Genomic DNA, 12,794 nt, shown 5'->3' with positions numbered 1-12,794 from the left:
TAAATTACCCTTAATGGCACTCTTCACTTCTGTGCCCTCTTCCAGACCTCCTTCCCCTTTTTTTTTTTTTTTTTTTTTTTTACTCACCTGACAGATCTCCTTGTATTATTTCTTGTAAGGCTGGTTGGTCTCTTGTTGACAAACTCTTTCAGGATTTCTTTGTGAAGACTTTCATCTCTCCCTCAGTTTTGAAGGACAATTTGGTTAGGTACAGAGTTCTTGGCTGGAAGTCTTTCTCTTTCAGGGTCTTGAATATATCATACCACTGCCTTCTCGCCTCCAGGGGGCCAGTTGAGTAGTCTGAACTCAAGCTTATTTGCCTTCCCTCGTATGTTTTTGATTGTTTTTCTCTTGCCACTTTCAGGACTTTCTGCTTCTCTTCAGCATTTGACAACCTGATGAGCATGTGCTTTGGGGAAGGCCTATTTGGATTTATTCTACTTGGAGTTCTTTGGGCTTCTTTGGCTTATATATTTATGTCCTTTATGAGGGTTGGGAAGTTTCCCCCCTTTATATCCTCGACTACACTTCCTAGCCCTTTACTCCTCTGTGCTCCTTCTGGGACTCCAAAGATTGTTATATTTGTGCAGTTTGTTTTCTCTATCATTTCCCTGAGTTCCCATTCAACTTTTTCCATCTTTTGTACCATTTTTGTTTGAGTCTTTGAAGTCAATTATCCCGTCCTCTATATCACTTATTCTCTCTTCTGCCTCTTCAACTCTGGTGTTGTGTGCCTCTAGTATGTGTTTTATTTGGTCAACACAGTCTTTAATCTCTGTGATTTCTGATATTTTTCTATTTATTCTTTCAAATTCCTCTTTGTGTTCTTCTACTGTCTTCTTGATCTGCTTTAGGTCATTTGCCATCCCACTTATTTGATTAAGTAGAGTTGTATGAAAGTCTTTGATTAGTTGTTCCAACATTTGTGTCTCCTCTGGTGTTTTAACTTGGTCATTAGGCAGGGCTTTATCTGTCTGCATTCTGATATGCTTGCTTAGTGATCTGCTGTCTTCTTTGCATGTAAATATCTAGATTGATTTACTCTGGGAGTTGATTTCTTTCATTAGTCTAAAGCCTTGTGTTTGTGGGATGGTTGTACAGCAGGGAGCAGGGTACGCGGTGCAGCACTCAGTACGGTGACTCGTTTCAGGGCATGTATGGATGCAAGTTGGGTGTGTTATGCTGATCCTTGTGAACACAGGTGCCCAGTAGCCAGGGAGGATGTAGATGTGTGGGTGCACAGGTCTGGGGGGTGTAACCGTGGTGTGTGCTGGTCTAGGGCACAGGGACTTCCTAGTCCCATGTTCCTGTCTGTGCGTTTCTGCAGGCTTCATGCCCCTGCGCCCGGTTCTACCTTTTTGCCTCTCAGTTCTTTGGCTTCTGCAACCAGAGCAATCACATGTGGTGCAGAATTCTCTCCCAGGTCAGCCACATTCCCGAATTGCTGCCTCAGTCACCCTCCTGTTTCTTCTCTATTTTTTCCATGGAGCAGGGCCAATTTTGAGCTACTCTAGTTGGCCATGTTCCTGGAAGACCTATTGGTATATTTTTGATGACTCATTCAATCTCTGTACTTAAGATATGCTTGTTCAGGTCTTCTAATTCTTCTCTAGTCAGTGTTTATTGTTGATACGTTTTTAGGAATTTGTCCATTTCCTCTCAGTTGTCCAGTGTATTGGCATACAGGTATTCATAGCAACTTTTATAGCCCTTTTTTTCTTCAGGGCTCATGTGTAATTTCCCCTCTCTAGTTTCTCATTTTCAATTTCTTTTTCATCTTATCTCTTTTTGTATTTGACAGCATAGTTAAAACCTTATTAATTTTATTAATCTTCTCAAAGAACCAATATTTGGGTTTATTTATTCTCTCTATTGTTCTTTTCCTCCATTCAATTAATTCCTGCTCTAATCTTTTTATTTATTTACTTTTGCTTACTTCAGAATTAGTTTGCCTTTCTTTTTCCAGTTTCCCCATTTGTTCAGTTAGCTCTTTCTTCCTTTGTAACATTAGCATTTCAGGCTATAAATTTACCTTTCATCTGCATTTCATAAGTTTTGCTATGTTGTGGTGTCATTTTAGTTCATCTCAAGTATATACTAATTTCCTTTGCAATTTGTTCCTTGACCCACGAACTCTTTAATCGCATGTTATTTGTCCTCCTCATATGTGTTCATTTTCTGGTTCTGCCTTTGTAATTGATTTCCATCTTCATTCCAGTGTGATCAGTGAAATTGCTTCATGTAATGTCAATCTATTTACATTTCTTAAGACCTGTTTTATGCCCAGCATATGGTCTGTCCTGGAGAATGTCCCTAGGTGTTCTTTAGGATTGGCTGGAATAGTCCTGGTTGGGGGTTGGCAGATTATGACATGTAGCAAGGTCTACCTGAAGCTTGCATAAGAGCAACCTCCAGAGTAGCCACTCAATTGTAATTGAACTGTTTCTGCCACAGTACTTTATTAATTACACTCCTTTTCACCACCCTTTTGGTTAGGGTGGAACTGTTGATCCCATGGTGCCAGGTTTGGATTCATCCCTGGGAGTCATCTCCCATGTCACCAGGGAGAGTTTCACCCCTGTATGTCATGTCCCACATATTGGTGGGAGCTCAATGATTTCTCTTGCAGATTTGGGCTTAGGGAGAGTGAGGCCTCATCTGAGCAACAAAAGAGGTCCTCCAGAAGTAACTCTTAGGCGTGCTTATATGTAGGTTAAGCTTCTCCACACACACAAAAGCTTCACAAGAGCAAGCTTTAAGATCAAGGGCCTGGTCTATTGATTTGGGCGTCCCTTATGTTTGACATAGCGTCAGGGGTTTCCCCAGTGCTATAGTTTAATAGTTTCACATTTTTTCTCCCATCCCTCAATGAACTTTGCCAATACTTTTTCATTATCTGCTTAATATACTCTGAGATATATCCAGGCATTACCTCAAGCTATCCAGGATTAAAAGCCCTCATTTTTATTCTGGGCTCCTCCATTATCATTTAAAAAAATGTTCAGATTCCTCTAGTCCCCTGTTTTTCCATGTGCATTTCAAAATGAGCTAGTTAGTTTCTATTTTTAGAAAACCTCCTGACATTTAGATTGGGATTGCACTCAATATTTAGTTTAAAACTTGTGGATAATGACTTTTTAAGAATTTAAATTTTTTCATGCCATTAGAAGATCTTTTCACTTAGGTTCATTTTGATTTTTCTGTAAGTTTGTTACCCTTCAGCATGCAAATATTGCACATATTTTGTAAGATTGATTTTAAATATTTACTTCTTTTAGGTGGTAAATTAAATAGTATTTTATGAGTTTATTTTTTTCTAATAGTTTTGTTGCAAGTATATAAAAATAGAATGAATATATATATATATAGTGGCTTGCAAACTTGTTAAATACATTTATTAATTTTAGTAGCTCTTTTTAGTTCCCTTGATTTCTCTAGCTAGATAATCACATTGTCTGTGAAGTGAAATAGTTTTGTTTTTTACTAACTAATCTGTATGCTTTTTGAGGGTTCTTTTTGCACTGCTTAGGACTTATAGTTTGTTGTAGAAATACATTGATGGGAGGGAACATTTTTACCTAATTTGTGATCTTAGAACAAAATATGCAATCTTTCAACATACAATACATTTTTCACTGTAGATTTTTGCAAATATCAGGTGAGGAAGTGTCATAATATATTTTACATTTTTGTGATTCCTGCTTGTTGAATACTGTGAAGCTATTTTTCTGCATGTGTTTAGATTATCTCATATTTTTGTTTTTTTAGTCTGCTGATTTTGGGAAGTATGTTGATTGATTTTTTTTTTTTTTAACATGGGCAGGCAGCGGGAATCAAACCCGGGTCCTCGGACTTGGCAGGCAAGCACTCTTACCTGCTGAGCCACCATGGCCCGCCCTGTTGATTGATTTTTAACATGTTGAACCAGCTTTGCACTCCCAGTGTGAATCTGAATTTATGTGATGTTTTATCATTTATAGATTATTTGTGCTAGTATTTGGCTGAGGTTGTTGGTTTGTTGTTTTCTTTCTTTATAATGTTTTTGTCTGGTTTGGTTGTCAAAACATGTTTCTCTCACTTCTCTTATCTGTGTATGATTTGTATAATTGGCTCAAAGATGCTCTGTGCTCCATCTGTTCAACATTCTTCCCTGTAACTCATGTAAAACATCGACTTTTTTTTGCACTGACCTTTTTATGTTTCCATATTTTTCGCTTTCACTAAAATGTTCTATAGTTGGATTCATTCAGTATGTAACCTTTACAATTTGATTGCTTTCTTTTCACAATATGCATTGTTTCTCCAGGTCTTCTCATGGTTAGTTAACTCACTTCTTTCTGTTTCCTGTATTTCATTGTATGTGAGCATCTGAGTGCCATTAGAGTTGGTCTTTTCTTTAGGCTTATCTTGAAGGGCATTTTAAGACAGGGTTCAGAGAAGAAAGGAAATTCAGAGAGGGAAGAAAAAGAGTTGGTGGACTCCAAGGTATAAGAGGGCAATGTAGGACATAGAAATGGTTGAGTAGAAGAAACAGACTCGGGGGAATTTGAGATATACATTTTGGATTTAATTTCCAGTTATCTTGAGGTAATTTAGAGACCATGTCTTCTAGAATCTTGAACACATTTTGAGGCCTCTAAATACCAATTGAAACAAGCACCTCATTGTAATTTTCTTAGAACCACAATTTTCTAATTGTAATAGTAAAACACAAGTTTATTTAGTGAAAAAGATCTCCAAATTAGCCATTGATTAGAGATACTCTCCTGAAGGAAAATTGACATTGGTTCCAAAAGAAACTTGAATGAATATATAATGTTTGAATATATATTGGGCCAGATCCCTAAAGGGGACTTTTTTTAAACCACTGGCACCTATGAGCAGGACAATAAACAAAGGTAGTTACCTAAACTCCAAACTCAAGTAACAAACTGAAAATAAAGTTCAAAAAGCTGAAATGCATAGGAGCAGAGTTCAGATATGAGAGAAAATACCTTCAGCCTTCAAATGGGTGGGAAGAAGTATCCAGCCTGAAAGGTTCTGCTGATCCCAGCATTGATGTCTGGCAGAGAGCGCAGAAGCTTAAGGTCTTCAAATTCCACTCATGGTACCAACTTTGGGAAAAGACTGCTTCTGCAAGTAGAAATCTGAGAGCTTTATTAATAGTAGAATGTTTCACAAATTGGGCACATCAATACAAGCAAAATCGTAAAGGATTATTGGGAATCTGTAGTCCTCCCCCAAAATGGCAATTGCCAAGATAAATAACTTCTAGTAGCCCTTGGAACATCCAGACAGAAGAAGAGTTGTGCAAAATGGATTTTTCACAGCCCTGGCCTCCTTTTCTTGTTGTATTTCCTGTTAGTCTTGTTCTTCATGCTGTACGGTCCTGAAATCTAAATATGCTGCTTTGTCTCTTCTAATCTTGTTGGGCTTAAATTCCATTCTGTCTGACAATGATGTATCTCCTCCATGTCACTTAAAATAGTTATTCTAGTGTCACATATTCAATATGATACCTCTACTTTTAACCATATCTTATATATAATTCAGTGCTGTTAATTACATTCATAGTGTTGTGCAGAAGCATCACCAACCATTACCAAACTTTAAAATCAACCCACATAAAAAGTCTATACAATTTAAACAATAACTTCAATTTCCTACATCCAAACTTGTCCCCACGAACCCACATTCTAGGTTCTGACTCTACATTTTCATTTATTATCATTATCTCACATCAGTGAGTACATACAATATTTATCCTTGTGTTTCTGGTTTATTTCACTCTAATGATGTATTCAAGCTTCATGTATAATGTCACACCTATAAGAAGTTCACTCTTTTTTATGACTGAATAATATTCTATCCTATGTCTAGACCACACTTTATATATTTTATGATGTTTTAGCAACTTGCGTTTCTTCCACCTTTGGGCAACTGAAAATAGTACCTATGAAGTTTGTGAACATCAGTTCGCATAAATGTGTTCAAGTCCTTTTTTTAAATTCTTTTTGGTATATACATAGAAGTGGGTTTGCCAGGACATATGATAATTCTCCACCTAAATTTCTGATGAACTGCTAAATTGTCTTGCACAGCAGCTGCACCAAGATACATTTCCACCAATAATGAATGAGTGTTCCTATTTCTCCACATCCTTTCCAATAGTTGTACTTTTCTGTTGCTTTAAATAGGAGCCATTTTCCTGGGTATGAATGGTACTTCACCTGTGGTTTGGATTTGTATTTAACTATTGCCTAGTGATGTTGGGTATCTGTTCATGTGTTTTTTAGCCATTGCGCGTATATCCTCTATGGAGAAATATCTACTAAGTGTTTTTCCCATTTTAAAAATTGGGTTGTTTTATGCTCCTGTTGAGTTGTAAGATTCCTTTATATATTTTGGCTAACAAACCCTTTATATATGTATATACGCTTTTCAAGTGCTTTCTTTCATTGACTAGGGTGTCTTTTCCTGAGGTGCATTGTTTGGGCTTTGCCCAGTGGAAAGCGGCAGATGTACAAGTGCTTTTGAGCATGGGTTCTAATGAGGGTGAGAGCTGTGGAATGTATGACCTCTTGAACATGAACAAGCCTCACAGGTGTTGCACATGCCATTATCTGTGGAGAGCTTGTGTTTGTTGTTGCTGGGAATTTGTTTCTCCTTATAGGGTCAGATGATGTCTTTTTGATATCTGCTGTATTTCAAAGGGTGCTATTGCCCAGTTTTGATTCTGTCAATGCTTTATGAGTATGGCTAGGTCTTCCAGGAGGTTCTTGTTAGAGTCAGCCCTTAATCTGATGTCAACTAGAAAATGACATTGTTAAACTATTTTATAAGAATGTTTGTTGAAGTTCTGGTGGTAAAAGATAGGAATTACTTTTTTAAGGCATTGACACAGTTAGCAAAAAATGCTGACCAAGTGAGTCACATCAAAGTAATTGACCATGCCCATGATTATATCTTTTATTAATGAGATGATTTTAAGAATCAGAGCTTTAATTGGGAGGACTTGTGCACTAAGGTTGATATAATTGATGGCTGATTGCCCCTTCATTTGTGGAGGCATTAGAATTGGATGAAATGACTAGTTTATGGGTAGATGGTAGGTATAAAGACTCCCTCCTTGGGGAAGTCTTGGATTGTAGGCTGGTGCCCTATAGTACTGGGCAATCAATGATGTTGGTGGAAGAAGTTGGTGGAACCAGGAAATTTTTCCCATCTGTGTTTGAAATTTTCTGAGACTAGTGACTCTTTTTTTTTCCAATTCATCACTTTTGGAATATGCAGTCTATTCCCTGCATGTCCCACAATTGCATTTTAATGGATGTTGGGTTGCTTTATAGTTACACAATTACAGAGATGTAGAGGAACTTTGCCTGTTGGTAGATTATACCCATGTTCTTACCTATGATCCACATGAATTAAATGATGATATAAAGAACCACTGAGATGATAATATTTAGATGTGCTTTTATACTTAGTGTTGATTCTGTAATAGTTTGAGGTGTGCAGGTATTTTGGGATGGGGTGATTGTATTTCACTGTGATGCCGACATAAGTCTGGTGGGGAGGGACAAGAGAGCAGACTTGTGTGTTGAATAGTGTCTTCAGAGAAGTGTGTCTACCAGGAGCATGTGCATCTGTCCTTATTTGTAACAGTTTTTTGCTGATGTTGTTATCTTAGTGATCCCATCTCAATCTAATATGTGATTTCCTTGAAAGAGAAAGGAAGAGGTGATTGAGACATGGGCACAGAGGAGAGATATAGGGAAGGTGGCCACATGATGATGGAGGCAGGGATTGGAGTGATGCTGCCGCAAGCTAAGGACCACCAGGAGCCACCAACAGATGAAAGAAAAAACAAAGAAGAATTTTCTCCTAGATCCTTTAGAGGGAGTTTGACTCTGCTAATATCTTGGTTTTTGAATTCTATCTTCCAGAACATTGAAAAACTAGATTTCTGTTGTTCTAAGTCACCTAGTTTTGGAAATTGAAGAAACTCTGGAAATGAATACACAGCACCAGCCCTAACTCCAGGATTCAACAGTCACAACCTCCAACCCCTGTACCACAGACTCATTTCCCCATCCTGCCACTCTGAACATAACCAGCTAAAATCAAGCCTTTCCCATATAACTCAGACCATCCCTGGGAAAAAACATCACACTTCATTAACTGGATAGCTCATGTTTTTGAAATGTGAGTGAAAGTACTTAAAATGGTTCATGGTGAACCCAGTACATCTGTAGCCATGGGTGTGTGTCACGCAGATTTGCACATTCACATATGTGTCATGCGATCTGAACAAGCTGAAGAGTTGGGCAATGATGTGCCATTGGAAATTTCTCCAGAGGATAGTGATTATGAGTAGGGAGGGGTTTTTTTTGAATGCTGTATAATGGGGTCACATTTCATTATTTTTCAATGTGAATATCCTGATATTGCAGCACCATGTGTTGAATTGTTTGTTTGTTTGGTTTTTTGGTAAGTTTGTGGACTGTGAATTGAACCTGGGTCTCCCACATGACAGGTGAGAATTCTACTACTGGACTCCCTTTGCACCCCCAAGAGTAGAGTGATTTTAGGACACAGGGCCTCATCCTGTACAGAACATGACAGAGATACATCCTGCATGAAGGGGCTCCTATTGATGGTGGTGATGCTGATCTGTGCCTGAAAGTAATAAACAGGTGAATCAGGCCAATTGGGGTCCAGGCAACCAGCACTACACAGGACACAACAATGTGCTATTTGAACCTCAAAAACTGGTGGAAGACTTTGAGGGAAGATCACATTTGAGCTGGCTTTGAATGTAAACTGTTTTTGAATGTGCATATATGAGGGGGTATCCTGAGCAAATATACCCTGTGGGAAAGCGTATGGGCAGAGAAAGTGCATAAATGAGGGCATTGCATTAGTGGGTCAATGTATGTGGTCAGGGAGCTCAGATACCAGTATAGATGGTCTGCCCTCTCATTTAGAGCTTGGGGTGTGAGAAAGAGCGAGTAACATCTAAGGAAACTGGTTTAGGAGAGGCCTCGTGGAGAGTTTTAGATGTCAACACTCTCTGAGAAGTCACCAAGAACATGGCATGTTTCCTAGAGTGCAAGAAGAGTGCCCCTCAAGAACTATGTCTGGTTCTGTAGGTCCATTGTTTATTATGTGCTCACATCAGGAGATAACAATGTGGGGCCCATGCACCCTATCCCCATATTCACATAATTTAAAAAAACCACAAACCCAGCAAAGCCGCATCAACTTGGCCAGCAGCAAAACATGAGGATGATTTCTTAAAATAGTAACAGCTGTGCATTACTACTTTTAAGACAGCCTTCAGAAAGTGGGAACAAGGTAGCACAAGATACAAGAATGGCATTTAATGTGTACAAAAGCGGAGGAGTTTCCCTAGGGCTGCCTTGAACTCCTTGTTCCTCAGTGTGTAGATTAATGGGTTGAAGGTGGGGCTCACAATTGTATACAACACTCCAGCCAGTTTGTTTCTCTCGGGGCTGTAGCTGGAGGCCGGGCTGATGTAGGCACAGAACACGGCTGAGTAGTAGACAGAGACCACGATGAGGTGGGAGGAGCAGGTGGAGAAGGCCCTCCTCTTCCCCTCGGCTGAGCGGATGTGTAGGATGCCGGCAATGATGTAGCCATAGGACACGAGGGTGAGCAGGAAGTTGATGCCTCCATAGAAGGCATCGGCTATGAGTGTCATGATCTTGTTCACATGGGTGGAACTGCACGAGAGTAGCAACAGTGGGGGGATCTCACAGAAGAAGTGAGTGATTACATTGGGGCCACAGAAGGACAGTTTTGCCATCAGACCAGTGTTAATGGCAGTGCACAGTGCACAGATGACCCAGACTGCCACAGCCATTGCCAGGCAGAGCCGCAGGCTTATCAGGCTCCCATAATGCAGTGGTCGGCAGATGGCCACATAACGGTCATAGGCCATGACTGTGAGCAGCAGCAGCTCAGAAGATCCTGACCAAACGAGGAAGAAGAGCTGGGCCATACAACCCTCAAAGGAGATGGCGTTTTCCCCCCAGGCCAGGCCTACCAGCACCTTGGGCAGCACAGAGGAAGTGCACATGATGTCCATGGTGGCCAGGTTGAACAGGAAAAAGTACATGGGGCTGTGGAGGCCAGAGCTGCAGGTGATGACAGTGATGATCAGAGTGTTTCCCACAAGGGCCATGGAGTAGAGGAAGAAGAAGCAGTTGAGCAGGAGCAGCTGCAGGTGTGGGTGCTCTGAGAACCCCTGCAGCACAAACTGTGTCACTTGTGTTTGGTTGGCCTTCCCTACTTGGCCTGGCATGACTCTTGGACACAACTCCAGGTGATTCAGCTCTAGCCCTTCATCTGGAAACTCTGCAGGGGGACATGACACTCTCTTCAGTCTCATATTTCCTCATGTGGCTATTTAAAACACACCCTGCTCTCAAAAAAGGGAAGGCATCAACTGGTTTATCTGATGAAGGCCCATTTGTTTTTTCAACAACCACCAAGGGCAATACTTTTCTGAAAACCACATATCCTTCCTTGATATTTCCTTTAACTTTCCATTGAAAGCATTTGCCATCTAAATTTTGGGGGCAATGTGCCCTCATCCTGGCCTTCCTCTTCAGTGAGGCCAAGGAGATCATCCCTTGTGGGGCGCTCTCTGTTCCTTTTCTCTCTGGCCCCTCCACACACTGTGATCTGCTGACATGACCATGGGGACACCACATCCACCTCTTGTTGCCAAAGTGAGAACTGCCTTCAATGGTTCATCTCTGAGTTTCTATGCAGTATCTGACACAACACTGCCTCTCTGGCCCTTTTTTCTGTAGATGCCCTTTTTCAGTTATTTAGGGGTAGGGCTCTTCTTGTCTCTCCTTCCATGTGCATGATTTCCCTCAGTTGGTCTTTGGGCATCTTTCCTCACCCTGTTTTCTCTTGGTCCATCCTCCCACTCTGATGGCTGGTTCTGCCCACACTCTAACCCTTTCAGATTTATCTCTCCAGGTGATAAATGCCCCAGTACTGTGAATTCCAAGCACTTCTGTGGTTTTCCTACTTGATGAACTACAGGCCTTCAAATTCAACCTCACTAATATTTCCCCTTAACATGTCTCTCCTGTCTTTTCCCTCAGTGCAGTCATCTCCCCTACCTGGTCCCTCAACCATCCAAGTCTCAGGTATAGCTCCTTGTGACAGGTCACTTCTCTGGCTCATTGCCATGTCTTTAGCCCCTGACCATAGTACTCATTGAAAAGACATTTGTTCAATGAATAAATGATATTATTTTACATCTTTGTTACCTCTCATACACCCAACTTCCAAGGCCTGCAGGTAAAACTTCCTAACCATCTCTCAAAATATCCCCATACCTCATTTTCATTTACTCATTTTGGTTAGATTTTTGGCATATCCAGGATGTCCAGTCCCTGGTTGCAATACCCACCCCATGTGTTCTCCACTGAAGCCAAGGTTACCATCCTAAAGGAAATCTCAATCCTGGTGTTTCCCCCTTTAAATGACCAAGGTCACCCTTAGTTTTCATCTATTTTCAATCGTCCTGATTGATGTGGAAGGTCCTCCTGAGAGGGCCCTGGTGCCTCTTGCAGAGTTTCTTGGTGCAGAGACCTGTACTCAACCTTAGCTACTAGCTCATTATTCCTGAATGGGCCACTTGGTTCAAAAGTGAATACATACAGAGAAAAAAATTCAGATTTCATTGTCTCCACTGTAATAGAAGTAGAAAGAAGTTCCATCTTATCTACACTTGGAAATCTTGCAAATGATACTCATGAGAAAAATAATTCACAGCAAGAACCTTAGTCAAAATGAACAAAGAAATGCAGCTATTTGGAAATGCATCACAATTTCTGATTTTTTAGAGCACATGTGTTTTAAAACACATCTAGATATATGCTACTCCATAAAATGTATAAATGTGATACATTTTAAAATATTGAAAATTTTCCAAATGTTTGCTGACAACAACAAATTAAGAATCAATGCAGTATTGTAACTAGTATAATGACAGCTCTATGGAAATTTCATGACAAATTTCTCAATAACACATACATCCAAGAGATAGCCAGGTAAATTAGAAAATACTTTGAAGTCAGTAATTAAAATACCATATCATGCCGTACTTGTCTGAAAGCAGACAATCAGTGATTTGTGAGAAATTTATAGATTTCATTTATATTGCAATTAAATGTATTAGGAGAGAGTGGTAATGTTTAAAGTCAGTACCCTAAGTTTCTAATTTAAGAAAAACAAGCCAACCCAGGTGAATAGACAGAAAGTAAAAAGTAGGAAAATGTAGGTGTAACCACAGAAATTTATGAAATAAAATCAAACAGTGGAGGGAATAAACATATTTAAATGCTGGACATATGGAAAGATTGGCAATTTGATAATAGCCTGGAAGGAATAATTAAGAACAAAAAGAAGGGGGCGGTGCGACGGTGGCTCAGTGGAAGAATTCTCCTCTGCTGAGCCAAACCTGGGGTTCGATTACCTGAGTCTGTCCATGAAGACAAAAATCCAAAAAAAAAGAATAATAAAGAGGGAAAACAGTAGTTACCATTAACAAGAATATGACAAAAAGAATGTATCTACAGATCATATAGACCTTAAAATGTTAATAAGGGAATATTATGATAATGGTTAAGGCAAAAAATATGAAAAAAGAGCAAATGCATGAATCCTTTGAAAAAACACAACTGACAAAACCAATAAAAATTAGAAACACTCTAAAACATTTATATTTGTGTAAGACATTGAGTTCC

At 39.7% G+C, this 12,794-nt stretch overlaps 1 protein-coding gene across 1 annotated transcript; it reads right to left on the bottom strand.

Moving 5' to 3' along the window:
- Positions 1–9,382: 9,382 nt before the first annotated feature.
- On the bottom strand, positions 9,383–10,414 carry LOC143683035 (olfactory receptor 13A1-like). Its single transcript, XM_077159358.1, has one exon. The coding sequence runs from the start codon at positions 10,412–10,414 to the stop codon at positions 9,383–9,385; it is 1,032 nt and encodes a 343-aa protein (XP_077015473.1).
- Positions 10,415–12,794: the final 2,380 nt, after the last annotated feature.

Source organism: Tamandua tetradactyla, chromosome 5, assembly GCF_023851605.1.
Source record: "Tamandua tetradactyla isolate mTamTet1 chromosome 5, mTamTet1.pri, whole genome shotgun sequence".
In the NCBI taxonomy this organism is placed as follows: domain Eukaryota; kingdom Metazoa; phylum Chordata; class Mammalia; order Pilosa; family Myrmecophagidae; genus Tamandua; species Tamandua tetradactyla.
This window is presented reverse-complemented; position numbering and strand designations above follow the sequence as displayed.

Bases quoted from the DNA above. Each gene is read 5' to 3' on its own strand.
- LOC143683035 (XM_077159358.1), bottom strand. From the start codon at position 10,414: ATGAGACTGAAGAGAGTGTCATGTCCCCCTGCAGAGTTTCCAGATGAA.